Source organism: Pan troglodytes, chromosome 18 (genome assembly GCF_028858775.2).
Source record: "Pan troglodytes isolate AG18354 chromosome 18, NHGRI_mPanTro3-v2.0_pri, whole genome shotgun sequence".
NCBI lineage: Eukaryota > Metazoa > Chordata > Mammalia > Primates > Hominidae > Pan > Pan troglodytes.
In genome coordinates this window covers 81,815,405-81,841,923 of record NC_072416.2, presented here as the reverse complement: position 1 = coordinate 81,841,923, position 26,519 = coordinate 81,815,405, and the positions used below count along the sequence as shown (strand labels likewise).

Here is a 26,519-nt window from a genome sequence, read left to right as displayed (position 1 = left end):
CTTTTTAACAAGTCTTAATAACCCAGGCTTTTTAGTGAGAAGATTCCCTCTGATGTTTGGACACCCCTTGTCTTTGCAGTCACAGGTTCCTTGGAGATCAAGGCGCCCTTTGCTGACTTGAGCATTCCCTGGGGAGATGAAAGGGTGTCTGGCCGCGGTCAGCAGAGGAGCAGTGGTGCCTCAGACGTGCATTTCCTCATGCGAGGCAGGACGTGGCCCAGGAGTTGGACTTAGCTGGAAGTGCGTTCCTAAGTTTCAGTGGGGTTGGGGTTGGGGAGAAGGCTTCCCATGTTGACCATGGAAGGAGCCCCCTCAGGGAGGAGGTGACAGTGGCCATTAGGATGGGCAGGTCCTGATGCAGGATCTCAGGGTCCCGGTCTCTCATGGGGGCTTTTAGTTTCGAGGGCCTGGTGACTAATGTGGCATGAGATGGGGTTGTTGGAGCTGAATCACAGGGAATGTCAGAAAAGACAGAGATGGTGGGGTGGGGAGAGAAAGAGAGACAGACAGGCAAAGAGACAGACAGGCAAAGAGACAGAGGAAGGAGGAGCAGTGAGGCCGGATAGGTAGTTAAGGAAGTGACCGTGTTCTCGGGACACAGCAGCAACTGTGGTGACCGCACAGCCAACACAGTCAATCTCAGGATGCGCACGGTAAATGAGCTCATTCAAGCAAAGCTGTCTTCAGTGGCGACTTTCCCCTCTACAGAACATGCACATTTTAATTTTACCTGTCCTCAAACTGACTCTGCTCATCATAATTGTGAAAAACACAGCCCTGGGTGGAGATTTTAGATGCTAAAGAGACATGCGACATATGAACGGCCATGTACAGCTACTGCACATGTGCACCCGGAAGACCACTCAGAACAGCTTCCTAGTAACGCCTCTTCCCACCTCCTTATGAATAATAATGAAGACTCCCAGAAGGGAGCCTCCCTGGTGTGGGTCTTTGCTGCCTCATTGTTGCGAGCAGCCTGCCCGGAATCCTCTCTCTCAGAGGATACTGCTATTCTGCACCTAACTTTCAACATATTCTTTTTCTGTTGCAATAAATTACTCTATGCTGCACTTCTTTTGGTGTGTGTCTCTTGTTTAAATTCTTTTAAACTAAGAAGACAAGAACAGAGGTATCACATCAGCAGTCAACACAAGGAAGAAGAAGAAAAAGATATTAGAGATACTAAAATGTTATCAGGAGACACCTGATCCCTGTTTTGTGGAGGAGGAGGAGGAGGAGAAGGAAGAGTTCTTTTCGAGATAAGTTTCTTCTTCCAGTGCCTGCTCCCTGAAGAATCATCACAACAACAGCAGTAACGTCACAACTTAGAAGGCAGTTGCATCTGTCTGAGAAGCCGGGGTAGCCCAGCGCAGATGATTACATTAGAAAACTGTCTCCCATCCTGGCCCCTCTCTGCAGCCCCACTCCTCCTCTGCACACACAGGCCCCAAGGGAGAGCACTTCTCAGTGTGCAGGATCAAAGGCTGCAAATAATTAATGAGCCTCTTTTTCCCCAAAGAGCTCCCATGACAATAGCTCAACCTGTCGGTGATATTATCCCGGCTTTACTCCAGGAGAGGAGAGGGGTGGAGGGGAAGAAAGAGAAAGGAGGGAAAGGTGGGTAGGAGGGAGTGAAGGGGAGAAGAAAGGAGGAAGGGAAAGGGGGTGTCCAGCCAGTGCCAGGCTGAGAAAGGGTCACGTGTGGGCCACTGTGGCTCCCAGCAGGAAGGAATATGCCTGAGGAGTGAGGCCAGAGAGAGAAATGTGTGCAGTACACACATATGCACATGCACACACACATTTACTTTGCTCCAAGGCTGGGAAAGGGATTAGTCCCGCCATCATTCAGCTAGGCCAATATGTAAATGCTAGAACTCTTAGACCAGCTGCAGAGACACACTGCAGCTCTATTTTCTGTGGGGTTCACAAGGTTCACCTTTGCGCCAGGGGCTCTCTGTGGTTCCTGATTACACAGCATTTGTTCCCATCCTCTGGGACTAGCCTCCCGCACTTCCTCAGGTAGCCGCCCCTGCAGGCCCTCACAGCTGGGTGCTGGGGTCCGTGGCAGGCTCAGGCACCAGGACTCGTGGCACAATCTGTCTTGCTCATCTTCTGCTTGGTTCAGAGAGTTGTGCTTGTGACTCAACCTGGGCCTTGGGCTGGGCTACTGATTAGGAAGGAAGATGTTGCTTTCCTCTGGTAGGATCAAGGAGAGGTGTTGGCTGGTGCCTCTTCCCTCTTCCCTCTACAGATGTGCAAATATGGCTGAGGATGGAGACAACCCAGGGGAGAGCAGAGCCAGATATAGAGAAGGAATATGGTCTGAGCACCTGAATTCCATCATGCTGGAGGCCTTCGTTCCCATGGACTTTTCCATTAGGTGTGCTGACCTATGCAAGTAAGCAGGACCCCTTTTGGCAGAAGTCACTATGAGTTGGGTACTAGTTACTTGTGTTGGAAGGCCGAAGCTGTGATGATTACACTGGCTAGAGAAACAGGAAGATCCTCAGAACTTCCTGCGTTCCAGCTTCTCCCCACAGATGCCACCTCAAGTCATTTCTAGGTTGCTTTCTCTGACCTCCTTCTTCTCTCACACAGCGGTAGGATGAAGTCCCTTATCTGCCAGTGCTGTTTAATAGTAAGGTGACCTTTGCTCCCCATGGCTCGAATCTTGGCCTGGATGTTCCTTAATGTCTCAGCTCTCCCAGGCACCCCTCCCTCCCCAGGCTGGAATCCTGTTCCTAACTCAGTTTGCTGGGACTGCACCTGTGGCCTGCCTCCATACTCCCAGCAGTAAGCTTCATTTGCCAGACAGGATGTTCATCCCTCCTTCTCAGTCAGCGGCCCTCTGTGCTGGGTATCTGGGAACATCATCCCGGTTGATCACTAGCCAAGGTGCCTGGAGCAGGGAGCTGCATGACCCCAGCTCCAGCAAGGCAGAGCTGCCCTGGGAATGTGACCATGGGCCGAGTGACACTAGAATGGAAAACAGCTGGAGCTGGTTTATTCTCACTGTGAGATCCTGAACTGCAAGTCTGTCTGTTCCTGTGACCTAGAGCCTGAAGGATGCCCTAGCTCCTGTGCTATCTCGAGCGGGTTCTTCAGATATTCCTCCATCGTATATAGTATCCATACGGTCTTCCAGCACGTTCTTTCTTTGCCCAAGTCAGCAGAGCTGGTCTTAATCAAACAACCCAGCCTGACCTTCCTCTCCCACTGTCTGTCCCATCTTAGTGGGACATCTAGTCCTGGGTCCCAGACACCTCCATCCACCCCTCCCCATTGCATTAGCTCTTTCATGACTGGCAGCATCCCAAGTTGTCCCAGCAATGGCAGAGACACAGGGTCCAAAACATCAACCTGATTTAACTGATTTTATTGCCTCCAGGGTCCCTGCTTTCACCTCCAATTGTAAAAATACAAGATGACACTTAAGCTCACCTGGAGACATCCTACCTTTGTCCAACTACCTTGTAGTCTGTTAAGCTACGAGTTTTCCCATCTAAGTACTTAAGAAAGACTTTCTCTTTGATGTTTAAATTGCATGTTTCCATTGTCAGATAGCAACAAGGAAAAAAAGAATGGCTATTTCAGATTCACATTATTATAGGGTATGGTATTATTTCACACGCTTGTCTAGTTCATCTGGCATTCAGAAAGCTTAGCCGTAAAAATAAATCCACTTTTGGTGTTGGAAAATAACTTCTGCTGCTTCTCCACCAGCTTGCTCTAAAGTAAAGTGGTTGACTCAGTCCCCGTTGCACATTTTCAGGTGTTTCAAATCAGGAAAATCAGACACATGTTTATTTTAAATGTGTCCAATACTTGATTATTTGTACCTCATATGAGAAGAAGATTAGATTTTGGAGGAGGAAGATTAATAACTTTCTTCTGCAGAGACAGGCGTGCATTTGGCTCTGCACGCTGATTTAAGTTTATTGTGAAACAATGTACCAACGAGGGCATCTTTTATTTGTGAGCATTAGATGCACCACGGGTAGATAGCGACCATTTAATTAAATCTCATTAGGAAAATGCTTTTTATCTAAGCACTGGGCAGAGCTTAAGAAATGAAGACAGAAATTTCTGAAGACATGATTATTATTATTATTAATTTTTGCCTGCCCCTCATCAGGCAGAACGCCAATCCCAATGGTCTATTTCCAAGCACCAGGAAGTGACTTTGCTCCTTCCCCTTCTGACAGCTCAGAGTCAGTGAGCATTGAGCAGCTAGAAGGAGCATGAACTTTGCAGAGTGTCCTGTTTCCATCCTGATTCCTCTGCCACCAAGCTGGGCTGCTTGAGCAAGTACCGAACCTCTACGAATCTGCGAATCCGCAATACCTGTATCTGTAAACGGAGTTAGCAAAACCTTTGTCATAAAGCAGTGCTGATGACAAAGTAGGCAAGTTTCTGAGATGCAGGAGGCCACCCAGAGTGGCTCCCTTCTCTCTCCGTTCAAGGACTGTGCTCAGGGCCAGCAGACCCGCCTGGTCATTTGGGAACACAGCACTGAAGCTACTCTTCTCCCAGGCTGGAATCAGGTGGGAGCAGCATCCTTACCAAAGAGCCTGGCCCTCTGCAGCCGTCAGCCACAACCTCCTCTCTATGACGCTTCCCTCCCACTTGCTGAGATTGTTAACAAGTTTAATTTAATGGTATCTGTTCCTGACAACCAGCTTCTGCGACTGGAAAGGAAAAGCCATTCCTGCCCACCTCCCGTCTGTGGTTCCGGAGCCACTCACCCACCTAATGGTTTGATGCTGCAGGGAGTCGGGGTCCGTGGCATTCACTGTCAGCAGCACGCTGCCCACAGAGAGGTCCTCCTGCCTGGTCACCATCATGGGGTCTGGGTAGAAGACTGGGCCCTCGTTGACATCCAGGACAGTGATGTGGACGGTGGCTGTGGAGCTGGGGCCGTAGGAGACGTCGGGTACGAGTGGGTCTTCATTTTCCACTTTGATCAGCAGGGTGTGGAAGGCAGAAATTTCATAGTCCAATGGCTGGAAAGCAGACAAAAGGGTCTCAGGATGCACACCAGCCACAAAAGGCAGGTGGTTTGCATCAACTTCCTCTGAAATTCCACGAGCAACAGTGGGCCTTCAGGGATGGAGCTGGGCTTTGGAGGCTAAGCCTGTGTAACTGGTAACTGGGGGGCTATCTTTAAGATAAAGAATATGAAACATGAAAATGTGAGATTAGGTATGGATGTTGGTTTTTTTTTTGTTTTTGTGTTTTTGATTAAGAAATGAATGACAACACATGACTTGAGCCTTAGTGATCCGGACACTGAGTGACTTGAACCTTAGTGATCTGGGCAGTGAGTGACTTGAACCTTAGTGAGCCTCCCTCTGAGATATCGTTAGGCAACTCCCTGGCAATGGTGATGCCTAAAGCCTCCCTGCCTGGAACCTGTAACTCCGTACCCCCGACACCCATGGGGGCTCTGGTAAACGAGACTCCAACGCCCAATCCTCAGTAGCTTTATAGCAAGATAATCCTGCCTCTGTGATCACAGTGAATCAAATGGAACAGGAAAACCAAAGTTTTATATTTAATGTTTCTCACTCACTTGCCATGAAGTTAAAGGGTCTCTATGTCCCTTCAAGTATAGCCTGGGTGCATGGTTTCTAGTAGAGTATGATGTAGGGAAAAGGATTTGAAAGTCTGAGCCACATGGAGTTAAGCTGCTGGGCCCTGCCCATCTGAGGGCATGTGAAAATGTATGGGAGCATTTTCAATTGACTTGAGGGCTCTACAGCCATTTGCCGGGCGGGGGACAGCAATACTAGACTCAAGGCCATGCCCAGGACAGTCCCACACAATGGTGGATTGTCCTACCCCAGTGTCAATGAGCAGCCTTGATGAGGACCACTCTAGGTGATTTTGCAAAGGGGGCTGATAGTATCCACCTCCCCCAGCCACTGTGTGGACTAAACCAGAGGATGTCAAAGAAACTCCATGATAAACACTGGTAATACAATGGTGCTGCCAATTGAGTGTCTGTCACTCTCTTTCCCAACCACGAGAGCACATGATGTGGTGGGTGCAGCATTTCCCAGAGTGGGGCTCTGTCAGGGGTGCATGGGGAGACATTTAGGTAAGATGAGGGCATACTGCTTCTATCAAGTTCCTAATGCTTACTGGAACAAATAGCTAACCCATCAGACCCATGCCGTAATGGGTATTCTTGCACGAAGGACAAGACTAAATAAGTCAAGAGATTTGATTTACACTCAACTAAAAGTAAGCAACAACAGTTGTAGAGGTTGCAGTGGACATGGGAAAATGAAAGCAGAGATAAGGACCGTTGATGCTGGGGAAAGAGCTGGCACCGAGGTGGGAATGGAATCTGGCAGGTTGGGTCAGAGTGTCTTTAGGCAAATAAAGTCACTTTCATAATAATTACGGCTGACATGTATTCAGTGCTAAGCACTCCACACATGGGAGAGTGTGTGCCCACATAGACACAGTAGAGATCCTTCCTGGTTGTAACTGGACTTCCTGTCTTCACCTAGAACAACTCCCAGCAGGGTTAGTAATAGGATTTTAAGAGTTAACAGATGCAAAGCTCTTAGTGCTGAGCGGCTGCACAGTGATGTGTTGGTTCAATCCTTGTAACACAGCAGTAATTCACCATTCTATCCTTCTTTCTATGGATCCTAATAATGGATCTCTGTCCATCCCAAGTGATGCCAGAATGTGCAACTTCGGTAAAGTAAACTTCAAACCAGGGCCAGGGAGCGGCCATGCTTGGAAAATACAGCTATTCATCTCAATTAGGATCCTGCAGGGGACAGAGCCTTTGGCTTGCTGGGCCATGACGACGCTGAGGGTGGGCCCTCTGAACAGCAGTGAGATGCAGAGCACCCCAGTCCCCCAAGGGCCATTTCCACCCCACACCAGCACTAATCACAATCTTGGCCTAGTTTGGTCTGACATCTGATTCTCCACAGCCGGAGACGTACGCACAAGCAGGAGGATAGTGGGGTTTCTGGGGAATCCAGCCATCTGCTGACAAGTGAGACAGTCAAAATGCTTGGAAATAACCAATTTGTGCCGCTCAGCTCCTTTTCCTCGGCTGGGGACAACTGGTTGTTTTTTCCCAAGGAGACAATTCCCTCCCTCCCTCCTTCTCTCCTTCTTTCCTGGGGATATCATTATTTGCAGCAAAAGTTCTTGCTCTTATAGTTATAAGAGCTGCCTGGGAGGCTGTAGACAGAGACCATTTCTTTCACCAGTGAATACACAGCAGCTAGCACAGTGTCAGGACCATAGTGGGCTCTAAATAAATATTGCATGCATGAATGAATGAATGAATTGACTGTAATTCTTGTGCTTTTCTCTAGCACTAGTCTTGTGCAACACAATTATATATTATTTTGATTGTGCAAAAATCTAACATTCTTGGATATTTCTGCCTTTTAAATTCCCTATTTTTTTATTAAATAGAAAGATGGGTGGCAGTCAAGTCCTGGCCCTGATGCATCATAACTCTGGGACCACCAGCAAGTCACTGCTTCCCCTGAAGTCTCGGCTGTCTCTTCAATAAAATCCTAGTACAGAGGATTGTTGTAAAGATCAGCGGACAGGATGAATGTTGAATATTTCCCATGGAGCTAGGCCTGGTGTTGATATTAATAACAAGAAGCTGTTAAGATGGTGAGGAAGAAGAGTGGGGAAGCAAGAGCTGCAAGAGTCATTTCCCCAGCCCCAGTGTTTCTCCTATGTTCCCAGGCTGACACTCCCTGAACTGAACGCTGGCTTCAGAGGAACTATGCCATGGAGGAAGCCATAGAGGGAGGGGAGCAGCGAGGGAGGGAGCCACACAATGCGAGGCTGGCCTTAGGAAGGGAGCAGGGCCATGCTAATGTTTATTTCCATTTGCCTAAGGTGGGATCTACTAACTCCAGCTGTATGATGCCCAGGGCCAGACCACCTGGAGCTGCTGACACATGGGTCTCTGTTCCTAATCCCCTCCGAGTGCTGTAATTGGATTAAGAAGCCCTCCAAGATCTCACAAACACACAGTCTTACTAATGTGCTTTGTCTGTTGCTGGGCCTCTGTGTCAGGGACAGGAGGAAATTGAAAATACTCCTGATGGAAGCTACAGAGAGGCAATTCAATTAATATTTTTTCAAGTGACAAGAGAGGCTGTAAACCACTGTCCTGGGAAATTTAAAGCCTGGAAAAGTTGACCCACATGGGAAGGATGGAGGACCTGGGTTTGTTGGCTGGAAGAGGGAGGATCCAGAACCGATTGAATAGCTATGTTTAGGCCTGTGAAAGGTTTGGGGAATAAGGGATGCTTTCTGGATACTACTTTCTTTGAGGACAGAATAGAAAATAAACTTAAAATGTACGGTTGATTATATTCAGCTGAAAGAATAACTTTCTGGTGGTTTTAGAATCGGTTTAGAAAGCAGCTAAGCGTGCTTCTGATCTGAAGGTTTTAAAGACGAAGCCGACACTCATCTGTCAGAGCCACTGGGATTTGGTCCTTTTAAGTGGCAGGACCTTGCTGGAAACCAGCAGCATCCTGAGACTCCAAATAGTTCTTCTGTATGTTGGATTGCTAACTGGTTAGGGCAGACCTGCTTGTGCTTGACTGCCCAACAGCAATCACCAGCCCCCCTCTGCCTTATGTACTGTAAAGGCCCAAAGGCCAGATTTGGACTTTCTCAGCTTTCCTTGAAGTTAAGGAAGAACGTTTGTCATTGGTCAATGAAACATCACGGGAAATTGGCCGGGGGACCCTTAGAAAGGATGTTTTCTGCCCCGATAAGAGGAGAGGGTCACATGAGAGCACCATCTCTCATTTGCCTGGCTGCCTCCTTGTTTCCTGCATTAGGACGCAGCATCATGGGAAGACATGATGCCTGGGGCTTTGGCAGCTACTTTATGTCCAAGAGGAAAATGTCAAAAGCATCTGAGGCACCCCACTGCTGGCTCTCTGCCACCTGGAACTGTTGGCCAATCCTGGACTGGCCTACCTTCATCTAGTTATAAAAATTCTTAAATTCCCTTCATTAGTTAAGCCACTACTAGTCTGACATTCTGTTAGTTGCAGCAGAATGCATTCCTGATGGTTGCACCAGTGGCTGGCACAGTGGACAGCAGCAGAGAGCATGGCCTAGCTGGCTTCTAGAAGGTGTTCTGGGGCTCTGTCTCACATGTGCTGAGAGACAGACAGAACTCAAGGCACTTCCTACTGACCTGGGAGGCAGCCAATGTGGGGTGAGGGAGAGTCTGCATCCCAATTCCAAAGCAAAGAAAGTCCACTCACTAGCAAAGCTGAAGTCAGCAAGAGCCTCAGCCTCTGTGGGCACCTCTTCCCCTGGAATTTGCAGGGAGGGCGGACAAGCTGATGGAAACTGCTTCCCCTAAGGCCATGCCCCTTGACAAGTGGTGTGCCCTGTGAACAACAGAACCACCTGGCACACCTCTCTCTCATATTCTGACACAGCAGGTCTGGGATAAGCCCAGAAATCTGCATTTTAACTAGCATTGCAGATGATTCTTATATATGCTAGCATTTGAGAGCCATTGCATTGTGGACCAGCACAGGAATGTAGGGAGAGGAGAATGGCTCCTTCCTGCAAGTCTGGTTTTTCTTTTCTTTCTTTTTTCGTTGTTGTTATTTTGAGACAGAGTCTCACTCTGTTGCCAAGGTTGGTTAATGGGCTGGTAGTCACTAGTCCATCGAGATGTCTTAATTTAAGGGTAACATGTGGGTGATCTTAATGTTATGGCTCTGAAGTAAGAACCAGATGCCAGGTATAGTTTCAGAATAGTCACCCCCAAGTGTTATAGACCTGGAGCGAGGAGGGTAGTACTCCTGAGCGGGGATGATTTCTCGGAGATTGGTAGATTCAGAGGCCGAAATTTGGCAGGGGATATCCATGTTGGCAAGAGATTTCTTGACTGCGATGTGCTATGTCCGACGAACGAATGTATGTACTACGTAATATTAAGGATTTCTAGTACGGGTCAGTATTCGTATGGGTTAGGTTTTATTGTGTACTTGACAACAGTAGATGTGCGATACTTAATTAAGGGATTGTTAATACGTGCTTATGTGTATGTAGACTGGGTTTGTAATGTACTCATATATGAATGTACTATGTATGAATAAGCAATTATAGTACTGTATATTATTCATGGGGACTAGCAGTAATGCACGAAGTACATAAAAGCACTAATGTATTGGGCAATGGCAAAGTTATTAGGAAACCCTTGCACTGGCCCTCTGCGTCCATGGCTGCTGCACTTTCGAAGCTGTAAAAGTCATAGAATGACATAGCCACTGGCTGTCCTCTGTGGCTATAAAATCTGTCAGGCAATTTTCCAAACCTGAAGTTTGGAAGATAAAACTTGGGTAAATAGACATCCAAGTTTTGAAGATAAAACTTGGGTAAATAGACATCTCCATCACATATCCTGGAGCTCAGGCCTCCCCAAAATGTGTTTGCTACAGCTCAAGGAAAATAGATATGAGCAAAACAGGATTAGGAAGGGTGCAGTGGCTCATGTCTGTAATCCCAGCACTTTGGGAGGCCAAGGCGGGCAGATCACTTGAAGTCAGGAGTTCAAGACCAGCCTGGCCCACCTGGTAAGACCCCGTCTCTATTGAAAATACAAAAGTTAGCTGGGTGTGGTGGCATGCACCTGTAATCCCAGCTACTCAGGAGACTGAGGCAGGAGAATCACTTGAACCCAGGAGGTGGAGGTTGCAGTGAGCCAAGATCATGCCACTGCACTCCAGCCCGGTGAGAGAGCAAGACTCTATCTCAAAAAAAAAAAACAAAAAAAACAAAAACAAAAACAAAAAAAGAGAATCCAGAGAGCTGCCTCACTCTATCTACCATGTGAGGATAGAGAGAGAAGAAGATGGACATCTATCAAAAAGTGGGTCCTCACCAGACACAGAATCTACTGGAACGTTGATATTGGACTTTTCAAGCTCCAGAACTGTGAGAAATGAATGTCTGTGGTTTATAAGCCACCAGCCTACAGTACTTCATTATAGCAACTCAATGGATTACAACAACAACCCTAAGAGGGAGGTTACATTAACATTCTCATTTTACAGATGAGGAAACTGGTGCACAGAAAACATGGGTATCTTGGCCAAGGGCACACAGGGAGTGGGCAGCCATGTCCCTGCTCTGCACACTGGTACTATCACTATAAATACGATTGATCCCTGCTGCTCAGGCAAATGGCTTCGTCCACTAGAAAAGAAAATGTGTTCCCATGAAGGTCCTGGTCTCTGGCAGAAACTCTCCCCAGAATTTCCCAGAAAGAGTGAAACTGTGTAGAAATGCCTTCTCCCGGAATACCAAGGCCACCTGTAGCAAGCCTTCTGTGCTACCACCCCCACTAATATTTCTGGATTACCAGCATGAGCTAGAGGTTTTACATTTATAATTACATTTCCTCCTTGTTCTACTTGTTGCCATAGAGAGGGTCAGTGTGCGAGTGAGCAAGGGTCACAGAGGGTTTCACACCAATAACTATGTTGTGTGTGTTTTTAAGGAATAATTGAGCTCACTAAGAAAGATTAAGAAGTCATGTCATAGCCCACGTTTTGAGCACAGATCTCTAAAAACACCTTCACACATCTCATTTTGGCATATCTGTTAATAATTCCTTAGCAAATGTATAAAGAATTTCATTTAAAACTTAAGTTTGGGCCAGGCATGGTGGCTCACGCTTGTAACCCCAGCACTTTGGGAGGCCAGGGCCGGTGGATCACTTGAGGCCAGGAGTTTGAGACCAGCCTGGGCAACATGGTGAGACCTCATCTCTACTAAAAATACAAAAACTGGCCGGACATGGTGGCAGGCAGCTGTAGTCCCAGCTACTCAGGAGGCTGAGGCATGAGAATCACTTGAACCTAGGAGGCGGAGATTGCAGTGAGCTGAGATCACACCACTGCACCCCAGCCTAGGTGACAGAGCGAGACTGTCTCAAAAAACAAAAATGAAAACAAAAAAAATGCACGTAAGTTTGGTTTTCTTAGAGTTATACATAAGTTTGGGTATTTTAGAACCTATAAAATAGGTTTGTTTTATGGCTGCTTGTTTATGCTGCTGAGGATACGAGTGCACCCTTAAGCCATGAGCCTTTTCCTTTGTTAATTCCCAGAAGGAGACTGGGGGAATTTATCTGTGGCCTTCTAAACTCAGTGATTCTATGAGCCGCCTCATGGGGCCCTCCGTGCTCGCATGAGGAGAAAGAGGCAATTGGAAGCACCCTTACTTTGACAACAGAAAGCATCCCTTCGTTGGTTTGAGGGTTAGTGTGGATTTCAAAGCTCTGCCCGGGGTTTCCGTTGATGATGGTGTAGGCAGCCCTCCATGCACCTGTGGTGGGGTCATCCTTATCTTCAACTGTCAAATTGACAATAACTCCCACAGCTCCTTCCTCGACTGTGGCTTGAAACTGCAAACAAAGCAGATGGTAATGGTCACTATTTTGAAAACACATAGTCATTTACTACATGCTTTGCATTGGGTATGTTACACACATCAACTCACTTAAAAATAAATAATAACATAAGAGGATTACAATTGGAAGGTACTATGCTCCTCTTCTCAGCTTTCCTTGAACTTAGGTGAGGCCACGAGACTAACTTCTCTCCTGCAGAATGTGGGCAGGGATGATACTGACCATGGCTGTGCTGTGCTGCTCTGTGGTGGGAGGGTGAAAAGAACAGCTGTGCCTCCTCTCTGTGCTTTTTCACCCTCTGCCTACCTGAATGCAGAGGACCACAAAACTCCAGGGAAGCAGGGAGCTACAAGGAAGGAGGAGCTTGTGTCCCTGAGTCACCACATGGAGGGGAGCAACCTGGTGGCCAAGAACACCTGTCCTGAACTATCATTGAATGAGAAACAAATTTTCATTGAGTTCAAGCCATTTTTGTTTGCATTTTTTCTCGCAGCCTTGCCTCCCCAAAATAACAACATAATCAGATGAGTCAAGCGCTAAGACTTGTAAGTGAAGAGACTGGGATTTGACCCCAGATCCTCTGCTAGATCCTGCTATTTTCCCTAATGAAGAAAACCAATCCCATCCTTCCCACTCCATATCCACTCTTAATATGACCTTAGAAACCATTTTCTAAGAAATCATCTACATGAATTGTTTGGAGCCTTGATGTACCTGTGTTTCTATTGTAATACATCTCAAATTCTTGTTTCAAGTAGGTGTGGTGAAAATAAATCAATAAATGAAAAATCAACTTTCTCATAGATAGAGAATTTCATGAGCTATCATTAGCACATTCCTTTGAGCTGAAAGCATAAAGTATTGTTTTGGTGCTTACCTCTGACACACTACAGGTGAATAGTAATCTGTTTGCAAATATTTTATAAACAAGTAACACCAATAAGCTGACAAGAAGAAGAAATATCTTGGAATTTCAATTAGTAGGAAAGTGAATCTAGAGACAGTAAGGTGATGTCAAAAAGCCCTTGTGTTCAAAGAAAAGTAATTTGAGAAATGAGGTTTCAAAAGCAGTGGCTGATTAATTGACTTGCAAATCATTAATCATAAACCTTAATCCTGAGGCCTCTCAGGGGACAGGGCGGGGACTGCAACTAATTTGTTTATTGCGCCTCGGCAAACCTGGGCGAGTTGTCTTCCATAAAAGGAGAGCTGGAAAATTCTTAGAACATTCATGGAGGCTAGAAAATAGTGGGAATGAGGAGGGATACTGAGGCTGCTGCCACACAGAAACAACTCCAGGGTGCAATTATTTTGATCTGATTCGTGTGATTTTTGTTTAATGTCTACCTATCTTCTATCTTCTCTTCTCACAAAAATCACAGAATTCTTGAGCAAGAAAACTATACTAACGGTTCTCAGCCCTGTCTGCACATTAGCATCTCCCAGAGGCTTTGAAAAACTTCCTGAGTCCTATTCCAATTCAGGATTCCCCAGGGTTAAAGTGCATGAAAATCTATTATGGTTATTATGGTTGGAGGGGTTGATGAAGGAGAAAGTGCCCGGGGTCCTCTAGCCAGGTTGGAGCACATGGGAGATCAGTCCATCTCTGGTCTTCTGGGACACGCAGTCAAGTGGCAGAATCAGGCATCAGTCAGGGAATCAATTCAGATTCAGACTCCCCAGATCAATTCAGATTCCCCAGGCTCTGGGGTAAAGCCTAGGACTCAGTATTTTATTCACCTGCCTAGATAATTCTAATATGTAGTCGGGGCAAGAAGCAGGATAGAGTCCCAGTCTAAGGATGGCAGGCAGGTGTCAATGACAGGACCTACCCTTGTGAATGGGTGAAGCTGCATGAGCCTGGTGTGGACAGGCCTGCAGTACGTCTGGGCTCAGCAGGAAAGAGTGCTGTGATCAATTAATGCTAGCTGCCATGTAGTCAGGAGGGGGCTTGGTGACACATGTGTGATCTAATCCCTTCATATTACAGATGAAGATGATTGCACAGAGAAGGAAGGAAGGAAGAAGGAAGAGTGCTGCCCAAAGTCGTTTAGTGACCGACAGATCAGACTTAACTCCCCTGGTTTCCAGTAATCTTTGCTCTGCCACTCCTGCCCACCTTACATCCCCATGGCTTAGGCCAGTCCTTTCTTCACCCCCTTGCTGCGGTCCAGAGCCAGAGGACTGGTTCTCTGCCCCTGCTTATCACAGTGGATGTCAGCTCATAACCCATCCTTGTGGCTCTTCTGACACCTGTACCTTAGAAAACCAGGTATCAATCATGTGGGCATGAAATGGGCTAAGGCTAGAGGATGCTGGGAACCACCAGTCAGGTAGAAACACTGTCATGTCCAGTGCATAAGTGAGAAGTTGCTCTGTCAAAGCAGATGAGTGTCATTGCCAAGATGAAAACACTGTGAGAAATCATGATTTGAGGAGGCTGGAGGCTCTATGTGCACCTGTCTCTTCATGGCTTTATCTCCAGTCTCTTGCATAGTGCTAGGTGCACAGAAGAAACTCAGTAGATATTTGTTGAATGAGTGAATGATCTTAAGTATAGGAAGTGGGATCTGGCAGCAGAGGTGAGACCTGAGGGAATGTGAAGAGACAAAGCCATACAGAAGCAAGACTAAGAGGGACTGACTTGTTGAATGACACCTGATTCTGCCACTTGCCTGAGTGTTCCAGAAGACCAGGGATGCACTGATCTTCCCTGTGCTCCAGCAGAGCTGCGTCATGGCTGGTGGACCCCAGTCACCTTTGCCTTCATCAACCCCTCCTATCATAATAGAGTAATGTACTTTAAAAAATTTATTTTGGGGGCTGGGCATGGTATTCTAACACTGTAATCCTAACTCTTTGGGAGGCTGAGGTGGGAGGATCACTTGAGCCCAGGAATTCAAGATGAGCCTTGGCAACATAGTGAGATTCCCATCTCTAAAAAAAGAAAATGTAAAAAATTAGCCAGGTGTGGTGGCACGTGCCTGTGGTCCCACATACTCAGGAGGCTGAGGTGGGATGATCTCTTGAGTGTAGGAGTTTGAGGCTGCAGTGAGCTATGATTACACCACTGCACTCCAGCCTGGGTGACAGAGCAAGACCCTGTCTCAGAAAAAATTATTTTTGTGATGTGAAGAAAAGAATTAAAAATTTATTTTACCCTAAAAGTTCTTTTTATTTCTTTCTGATTTTAGGGTCCTAGCACTGTGATAATGGTGCGTAATGGATGAGTCAGCCCTAATCCTTAGTAAACAGCACAGTGCCCAACACATGAGCAGGTCTGAAGATGGGATGGATGCATGGATGGGTGGACGGATAGATGGATAGATGGATGGGTGGATGGATGGGTGGGTGGTGGATGGATGGATGGGTAGGTAGGTGGATGGGTGGATGAATGAATTAATAAAATTAATATTTAGGCCATGTATAAGTGAGACAAACCTGTGCAGCTTCTTCCATGACACTGATAGTTTTATGTCTGCAACACCTGCTGAAGGGGCTGGTATAGAATACTTTTTAGTGTGTGAGCAAATGAATTCAAGTAGAATGGAAAGGGGCTGATGTGCTAGGAATTCTCAGAGACATGCATTGTATCCCTCATATGTCCTTGAATGGGTCCACAACGACATTTACCTGCCATCCATCTATCTATTTATCCATCCATCCATCCATCATCCATCTATCTATCCATCCTTCCATTCATCATCCATCCATCCATCCATCCATCCATCCATCCATCCATCCAGGGATACACCACTAAACAAAACAGACATGATGTATTTCCTCACGGAGATTACAGGCTGAAAGGAGAGATAGATGGGAAAGAAATGTATAACAACGTGTTAATTGTCAAGAAATAAAATCACAGTTCTTGGGGAGTCTGTGTGTGTGTGTGTATGTGTGTGTGTGTATGTGTGGAGGTGGGTATCTGATCCAGTCTGGAGAAGATCATCAGGGAAAAATTCCCTGAGAAGTGAAAGAAGAGGAGGCCTTAGAGAGGTGAAGGGGGTGAGAACATACCTGGCATCTGAAAGAGGAGGAGCAAAGGCCAGGTGGCGGGAAGAGCCAAAGGTGCCTTTGCAGAACAAAGGCAAGCTGGGTGTGGCTGGAATGAAGGGGAGAGCCAGAGAGAACTCTTTGACATCAGACTCCAGAGGTGGTAGAGTCAGCTTATGCAGGGCCCTGTGGGTCATGGGAAGGCATTTGGGATTTACTTTGAAAGCAAAGTGTAGCCTAATCAAGGAACTGGGTTACATTTAAATCTACTCCTGAGAGAATACAGAAAAAAAAAAATCCTTAAATATGGAAAACATTCAACACAATTATTATAGTCTTTGTTAAGCCCATTATCTGATTTCTGCATAAACTATGAAGCAGTTTCTTTGAGCATCCATTTAGAAGCTCATTATTCCTTAATTAAATACTCATTCTATTAATTCTATTCAATGTTTCAACCCCATTATATAATTCAAGAAAGGAAAATTAAATAGATTAAAATGAAATGGTACCATTTTACATTTCTATAGCAATGCTCACTTTGTGATTTAAAAACAATAGACAGACATTAATTTACCACACTAGAGCAGGAGGAATTATTGATTGTACTATTACTACCTTTAGTTGGAAAAAATAGATAAAGTTACTTTTCTGTTAAACTGTGTGGCAAATCAAATACAAGATATAAAACGTATTTTTACACAATCACTGTGGCTTGTTGGGACTATGTACTGGGCTTATGATCTCTTCCCTCCAAATTCAGAACTGAGTATTTTCTTTTCTTTGAGTTACATCATAGACATTCAGGATGAGGCTGTCTGGATGAGCCACAAAGACAATCACAAGTGGGAAGAGGGACTTGAATTTTATTATACACCAAGAATGCATGTTCTTCCTCCAAGAGCAGAAAGTTGACCTTTAGATTAACGTGGAAGATGGAAATAATGATCAGAAGGCTGGAAAGACACAGATGGGAAAGAAGTGACAGAGGACAATTTTAAAGGACTGCACATATGCAAGCTTGCATGCTTGACTACTTGCATGTTTGACCTGAATACTAGACCAAGTTCACGAGCCATTAACCCTAAAGTTTCACAGAGAACTAATATGGAACTTGAAAAGCTGGGATGTAGTCATCTGGGCCTTAGCTTAAAAAAATTAAAAGATAGGGTCTCACTAATTTCTATTTGTGATGATAAAAGGGTAGGGGAGAGACCATCAGAAATATAACTTGCAAACATTTTTGAGTCTATGTTTACATAAAAGATACAGCTTATTGGAAGGCTCTTCCCAATAGTCTAATGGGTAGCAACTGTGACTGATATAAATAATGCATTTAAGGAGCTTGGCAAATAGCCTGGCATATGTATAACAAGGAGTCAGTATTTGTTAGCAAGGATAATGATGATGGATTTTGCCCTGTATCATATGAAATTCTTAGTAAGAAACTGGAGAATTTGATTTAAACCCCTGTGACTCTTTCTGCTCTTACCACAGTCTGCCTTATAATGTAGTTATGTATATATGTATTTTATTTTCCTCGAGTGGTGTGGAAGAAGCTTTTTTTTTTTTCAGTTATGTACGCCTGGCACTCACACACTTGCTCATTCTTGTTATGTTCCAACAATAGACATGAGGCAAATGATGTCAATCCTATCATGTCCACATTTGGAAGGGAAAGCTGCATTAGATATCTGGTTTTCTTCTATGATTAGGATTTATCTCATGGTGGAAAGATACAACAATTCATTTTAATAAATATTTGTTGTGTCTGTTGCATGCTGGAGACTCCACTAGGCACAAAAATACATCAGTAAGTGAGAGGGCGAGTATTCCCTCTGGGTGTCCCCTTTGTAGGTACTGTACATCTACAACATATCTGACAATTTGCTTTCTACCACTTCTAAAACCATTTCCTTCACTGTCATACATCCAAGGCTGTACCTGTGGCCAATTATGGGTGCTTTTATGTTTGGACATGATTCAGTTTCCAGGTAATGGTCATTTCAGTAAATGGTGCTGGATCAATTGGATATCCATCTGGAGAAAACAATGAATCCTGACCCCTACCTCACACCATACACAAAATGTGAAAGGTAAACAGTAAAGTTCTTAGAAGAAAACGTATGAGAACATTTTCATTCAGCCTCCACATCATGTTTGTCTGCACTATATATATATATACACACACACATATATAATATGAAATATAATATAAAAATAAAAACTAATTATATAAAATATACATAAGATATATATTTACATAAAAATTTTAAACAGTATACAGTACAGAGTTCTACATAAAGCTAATTCAATGTTTTAAGAAAGCCCGATGTCTCAGAAGAGATTAATAACAGAGCCACTCAAGGGACCTGTGGTTGCTTGCCTAAGAACCATGGTCTGTTCACTGGCAAGTCTTCAAGATGATTGGAACCTACTAAGTCCTTCCCTAGCTACGTCACAGTAGAAAAGGCATAGTCAGGCCCTGAAGTGACTACAGGAGCCAGATGAAAGAATATTCAGGAACCCACCAGATCATCATAGTCCTAGTCATTGGTGAGCATCTTTTTCTTCTCCTTTTTTTTTGAAGCAGATCTTGCTCTGTTGCCCAGACGGGAATGCAGTGTTATGATCACGGCTCACTGCAGCCTTGACTTCTTAGGCTCAAGTGATCCTCCTGCCTTAGCTGGGACCACAGACATAAACCACCATGACTGGCTAATTTAAATTTTTTTTTGTAGAGATGGGGGTCCTACTAAGTTGCCCAGGCTGGTCTCAAACTCTTAGGCTCAAGCGATCTTCCTGCCTTGGCCTCCCAAGTTGCTGGCATTACAGGCATGAGCCACTGTGCCCAGCCTTCTCCTCTCTTTATCTGATTAAAATTCTGTAAATGATTTGTTTTCTTTGAAGATGCCGAGTGGTGTCAGAGACTTGATTTTTAATGCCCATGGGAGGTAGCTCACACAGGAAAGAAATAAATCAGATGCTAGAGGTGAGAATTCCAGTCACCATGAACAGAAAGAACTTGGCACAGACTTCCCTGCCTCTCAAACAGAGACAACCTGGGGCATGCCTCTCCCATTGTTGAGCTCCTGGAGAGTCGGAGTCATGTCTCTGATTCCCCAAAATGCTCAATGTCACATCTTTCATAAAGTAAGAGCACTGTAAGTAGACACTAACTTTTCGGGTTATTTTGTCTCAAGAATAAAAACCCAAGGTAGAAAGAAAACAACGTACATGTGTTTGAGAATCTCCCAATGAGAATAGTAACCAGTTCTCCTCTATTTCTCCTAAGAAAAAGGAAAGTGGACTCAATTGTAGTTCAAATGACAGAGATTATAGAATTTCTAAATGGCAAATTAGAGTATTTCTTTCCTGAAAATCTTAGTGGTTTTGAGTACATATAGCTCAGGGTGCCTGCATAATCCATAAAACATTTCAGGGAGCTAAACCTACCCCCAGTCCCTGCTGAAAACAGTGGTACTAGGGAGTCATTTTGTATCATATGATCCTAGCTTCCTTGGCCATAGCTGATTGGACCCAGAGCTGATTACCTGACTCCGGGGTAACCACTCCATCAGTTGATTCATGAAAAATGGGATTATTTCTTTTATAAATTTGAACTAAGAGAAATATAGGTTTCTCAGCATTTGTGCAAGGGGTGGCCATTTTTTGTCATTTGGATATGGATAAATTATCAGAGAAATCCAATATGTATGGAGAAGCAAAAGAATGGAGAAATTGAGAGAAAAATTTACAAAAGAGATTTTTTTCTGGGACTCAAAGACAAAAGACAAATAGGAAGTGCTCTCAGTCGCTGACTGGTTTCCCAGTCCTGCTCTCAATCCTCCGAGGTTCTCTGTGTTCTTGTCTGTTGGAACCTCTGTTCCCATCAACAACCTCATTTTCACTCCAGCTGCCTTGAGCAGGTTTCTATTCCTTGCAATAATGGCGCCCTGGGGAAAACAACTCTGAAGATGTCTACTGTTCTCATCAGGTGAGTGGTCCCTTTGATGGTGCTTTGGGTTTCATAGATGTTTTCTCAAGTATTTTTTCTTTTTCCCATCTTCTTGTGAAAAATATTAAACATGTATAAAAGCAGGTACAATAGGATAATACCCCCCACATGCCTGTCTTCAGGCTTTAGAGATCCTCAACTCCCCGCTCCTGGTGGTTCATCTCCGCAGCCACCCCTCCCTGATTCTGCACTGTTTGGAGCAAATCCCAGACATGCCATTGCATCTGTAAAGATTTCAGTCTAAAACACAGAGATTCTTTTTAAGAAAACATAATCAAAGTCCTTTCTTGGTCCAACTAACATTGATTTCTTCTACGGACAATTTTGTGTTTCTCTTTTGTGCCAGATGCTTTGCTAAAAGTATTTGCATGTTATCTCCATCATGCAAAGGGAGAGTACCTACTAGCTATGGTAACGGACAGTGACAGAAAGGTCTACGAAACATCCAGAGTCTTCCCAGTTAAATGTCTGAAGCCACCCACCATTACTAAACAGGTGAGAAAATGCAAAACTCGAATGTGGAAATAGTTCAAAAATAATAAGGAATAGCATCTCGACAAGAAAGAAACGTCCTGAGTGAAGAGTCCTCTCCAAAACTCATTGGCATCCCAGGTAGTGTGGTTCTTGATCCTAGACTGATACTAATGTCCCCCTCACTGATGTCCTGCCCCCATGTGACCCACCCACCCAGGGTGATCCTGGGTTGAAAGGCAAATGATGTTCCTAGACAGCAGCTATCTGTGGGTCCCATTCCACTTAGAGAGAAAATGAAGCATCCCTCAACCTCCTGGCTCTACAGGTGCTGGGGAATGAACCAAAGGGCAAGAAAGGGAAACATTCACTGCATGCCCTGGCAGGAATTGCTCCCTCTTCCCCTCAGGGCACACTTCTCTGATTCATTTCCTATGAGATGTTTCCATGTGTTGGCTGCAGATACACAGAAGGTGCTGAGTCCATGGCTTTTGAGGAAGATGCCCACCTGGGACAGTCCACCTTCCAGTGACTGTACTCTTCCTCTACATGACCCTGTCTACACCAAATACAGAACTGCACATATGCAAAACTAAAAACGAAATGCATTTTCACGGAGAAGAGGCTTGCATAACAAAGCAGGTCTTTGCCCTACAAAACAAAATGAAAAGACATGGCCACTGAAGACTGACAGGAAAACGATGCAGTGGAACGGTGGTTCTTGAACTGTGTTCCCGAGAACAAAGATTTTTTTTTTTTTGAGACAGGGTCTTGCTCTGTCACCCAGGCTGGAGTGCAGTGGTGTGACTGTGGCTCATTGCAGCCTTGACCTCCTAAGTGCAAGTGATCCTTGTGCCTCAGCCTCCCTAGTAGCTGGGTGTGTATGTGCCACCACGCCAAGCTAATTTTTACATTTTGTGTAGAGACAGGGTTTCACTATACTGCTCAGGCTGGCCTCGAATGCCTGGGCTCAAGTGATCCTCCTGTCTTGGTCCCGCGAAGTGCTGCAATTATAGGTGTGAGCCACTGAGTCCAGCAAGAATGTTTGAGATGGTACAGGAGTCCTACCAAGGCATCAAACGTTTTCCTTCAAATAATAAGAATTTAAACTGCCTGAGGAATCTGTTAATTATATTTTATCTGTTTTGTATATTAGAATTCCTGCCTGGGATTTTGTCTGAAAAAAAAAAAGTTTTGCTGCTAAAGAGAGTTTGAAAATCATTGCCTTAGGGGAATGATGAAATAAATATTACATTAGATGGTGACAGAAAAATAAAAACCAAAGAGCAAATATGCCTACATTTTTTTTTCTTGAATTTCAGGCTTGGATACTTTATTTCATTGGACGTTAGTAGCTCTCCTTCACTGAGTTTCTCTCTTTAAAAAATGAAAGAAAATGCAAAACACATTTGTTCATCTGACAAGATAATTGAAAACAGTTTAATTCGGAGAAGCAGAGAGATTTTCTGTAGAGATACTCATTTGACCACCAGCATCTGAATCTGGATGAAGAATGGCTTTTCAAGAAACAATAACATAGTCTGCTTTCTAAAGACACTGGAGTTTGGCTTATGCAATTCTGCATATTTAAAGGAGTAGGGGATTCAATGAAGTGGGGCAAATTCTAGTTGGCCTCTAACTCAGTGGTTCCCAACCACCACTACTGGTCTGTAGCCTATTAGGAACCGGGCCACACAGAAGGAGGTGAGCTGTGGGAGAGCCAGTGAAACTTCATCTGTATTTACGGCTGCTCCCCATTGCTCATATTACCACCTGAGCTCCACCTCCTGTCAGATCAGTGGTGGCATTAGATTCTCATAGGAGCACAAACCCTATCGTGAACTGCACACACGAGGGATCTAGGTTGTGTATTCCTCATGAGAATCTAATACTTGATGATCTATCATTGTCTACTATCACCCCCAGATGGAATCATCTAGTTGTAGGAAAACAAGCTCAGGGATCCCACTGGTTCTACATTATGGTAGTTGTATAATTATTTCATTGTATATTGCAATGTAATAATAATAGAAATGAAACGCACAATAAATGTAATGTGCTTGAATCCTCCCAAGACCATCCCCGCAACCCTGGTCCGTGGAAAAACTGTCTTCCACAAAACCAGTTCCTGGTGCCGAAAAGGTTGTGGATTGGCTGGGCGTGGTGGCTCCTGCATGTAATCTCAGCACTTTGGGAGGCCGAGGCAGGAGGATCACCTGAGGTCAGGAGTTCGAGGCCAGCCTGACTAATATGGTGAAATCCCGTCTCTACAAAAAATACAAAAATTAGCTGGGTGTGGTGGCGGGTGCCTGTAGTTCCCGCTACTTGGGAGGCTGAGACAGGAGAATTGCTTGAACCTGGGAGGTGGAGGTTGCAGTGAGCCAAGATCATGCCACTGCACTCCAGCCTGGGTGACAGAGTGAGACTCCATCTCAAAAAAAAAAAAAAAAAGGTTGTGGACTGCTGCTCTAACTCATGAGTACCTTTCTGGTAAATTCTGCAAGATCTCTGAGTCCCAGTTCACTTATCTGAGAAAAGGGTATCAGACTAAAGCTGTCATTCTTAACCCTGACTACACATTAAAACACCTGAAAGCCTTAAAACAAACCCACTAATGATATGGGGTCCTGCTTTCAGAGATCGTTCTTGGATGGGGCCCAGGCATACGTATTTCTGAAAACACCCCCCTGTGATTCTAATGAACAGCCAAGGGCTGAGAACAACAGCTTGAGGTAACCACTGAGGTCCCTTTTAGTTCTAAGATCAAATGATAAAAGGAACTTGATGGCACATTCTAACTTGTGTTGGGACCTTGCTGGTGAGGACATGGGACCTTGCTGGTGAGGACATGGGACCTGGTGGTGAGGACATGGGACCTTGCTGCTGAGGACATGGGACCTGGTGGTGAGGACATGGGACCTTGCTGGTGAGGACATGGGACCTGGTGGTGAGGACATGGGACCTTGCTGCTGAGGACATGGGACCTGGTGGTGAGGATACGGGACCTGGTGGTGAGGACATGGGACCTTGCTGCTGAGGACATGGGACCTGGTGGTGAGGATACGGGACCTGGTGGTGAGGACATGGGACCTTGCTGGTGAGGACATGGGTCCTGGTGGTGAGGACATGGGACCTTGCTGGTGAGGACATGGGACCTGGTGGTGAGGACATGGGACCTTGCTGGTGAGGACATGGGTCCTGGTGGTGAGGACATGGGACCTTGCTGCTGAGGACATGGGACCTGGTGGTGAGGACATGGGACCTTGCTGGTGAGGATATGGGACCTGGTGGTGAGGACATGGGACCTTGCTGCTGAGGACATGGGACCTGGTGGTGAGGACATGGGACCTTGCTGGTGAGGACATGGGACCTTGCTGGTGAGGATATGGGACCTGGTGGTGAGGACAGGGGACCTTGCTGCTGAGGACATGGGACCTGGTGGTGAGGACATGGGACCTTGCTGGTGAGGACATGGGACCTGGTGGTGAGGACATGGGACCTGGTGGTGAGGACATGGGACCTTGCTGGTGAGGACATGGGACCTTGCTGGTGAGGACATGGGACCTTGCTGGTGAGGATATGGGACCTGGTGGTGAGGACATGGGACCTTGCTGCTGAGGACATGGGACCTGGTGGTGAGGACATGGGACCTTGCTGGTGAGGACATGGGACCTTGCTGGTGAGGACATGGGACCTGGTGGTGAGGACATGGGACCTTGCTGGTGAGGACATGGGACCTGGTGGTGAGGACATGGGACCTTGCTGGTGAGGACATGGGACCTTGCTGGTGAGGACATGGGACCTTGCTGGTGAGGATATGGGACCTGGTGGTGAGGACATGGGACCTGGTGGTGAGGACATGGGACCTTGCTGGTGAGGACATGGGACCTTGCTGGTGAGGACATGGGACCTTGCTGGTGAGGATATGGGACCTGGTGGTGAGGACATGGGACCTTGCTGCTGAGGACATGGGACCTGGTGGTGAGGACATGGGACCTTGCTGGTGAGGACATGGGACCTTGCTGGTGAGGACATGGGACCTGGTGGTGAGGACATGGGACCTTGCTGGTGAGGACATGGGACCTGGTGGTGAGGACATGGGACCTTGCTGCTGAGGACATGGGACCTGGTGGTGAGGACATGGGACCTGGTGGTGAGGACATGGGACCTTGCTGGTGAGGATATGGGACCTTGCTGGTGAGGACATGGGACCTTGCTGGTGAGGATATGGGACCTGGTGGTGAGGACATGGGACCTTGCTGGTGAGGATATGGGACCTGGTGGTGAGGACATGGGACCTGGTGGTGAGGACATGGGACCTTGCTGGTGAAGACATGGGACCTGGTGGTGAGGACATGGGACCTTGCTGGTGAGGACATGGGACCTGGTGGTGAGGACATGGGACCTTGCTGCTGAGGACATGGGACCTGGTGGTGAGGACATGGGACCTTGCTGGTGAGGATATGGGACCTGGTGGTGAGGACATGGGACCTTGCTGCTGAGGACATGGGACCTGGTGGTGAGGACATGGGACCTGGTGGTGAGGACATGGGACCTTGCTGGTGAGGACATGGGACCTTGCTGGTGAGGATATGGGACCTGGTGGTGAGGACATGGGACCTGGTGGTGAGGACAGGGGACCTTGCTGCTGAGGACATGGGACCTGGTGGTGAGGACATGGGACCTTGCTGCTGAGGACATGGGACCTGGTGGTGAGGACATGGGACCTGGTGGTGAGGACATGGGACCTTGCTGGTGAGGATATGGGACCTGGTGGTGAGGACATGGGACCTTGCTGGTGAGGATATGGGACCTGGTGGTGAGGACATGGGACCTTGCTGCTGAGGACATGGGACCTGGTGGTGAGGACATGGGACCTGGTGGTGAGGACATGGGACCTTGCTGGTGAGGACATGGGACCTGGTGGTGAGGACATGGGACCTTGCTGGTGAGGACATGGGACCTTGTGGTGAGGACATGGGACCTTGCTGGTGAGGACATGGGACCTGGTGGTGAGGACATGGGACCTTGCTGCTGAGGACATGGGACCTGGTGGTGAGGACATGGGACCTGGTGGTGAGGACATGGGACCTTGCTGGTGAGGACATGGGACCTTGCTGGTGAGGACATGGGACCTTGCTGGTGAGGATATGGGACCTGGTGGTGAGGACAGGGGACCTTGCTGCTGAGGACATGGGACCTGGTGGTGAGGACATGGGACCTTGCTGGTGAGGACATGGGACCTTGCTGCTGAGGACATGGGACCTGGTGGTGAGGACATGGGACCTGGTGGTGAGGACATGGGACCTTGCTGGTGAGGACATGGGACCTTGCTGGTGAGGATATGGGACCTGGTGGTGAGGACATGGGACCTTGCTGCTGAGGACATGGGACCTGGTGGTGAGGACATGGGACCTTGCTGGTGAGGATATGGGACCTGGTGGTGAGGACATGGGACCTTGCTGCTGAGGACATGGGACCTGGTGGTGAGGACATGGGACCTTGCTGGTGAGGACATGGGACCTTGCTGGTGAGGACATGGGACCTTGCTGGTGAGGATATGGGACCTGGTGGTGAGGA

The 26,519-nt window shown here is 46.4% G+C and overlaps 1 protein-coding gene across 2 annotated transcripts in view; it reads right to left on the bottom strand.

Annotated features, from left to right (window-relative positions):
* The window catches only part of CDH13 (cadherin 13), a 1,164,519-nt gene that overhangs the window by 113,582 nt on the left and 1,024,418 nt on the right, over nucleotides 1-26,519 (bottom strand). For both annotated transcript variants that reach the window (XM_016930253.3, XM_016930251.3), the window contains 2 exons: nucleotides 12,266-12,448; nucleotides 4,750-5,003 (listed from right to left, as the gene is read on the bottom strand). In XM_016930253.3, the coding sequence (XP_016785742.2) occupies nucleotides 4,750-5,003; nucleotides 12,266-12,448 (437 nt within the window). The remainder of the gene's footprint in view (nucleotides 1-4,749; nucleotides 5,004-12,265; nucleotides 12,449-26,519) is intronic.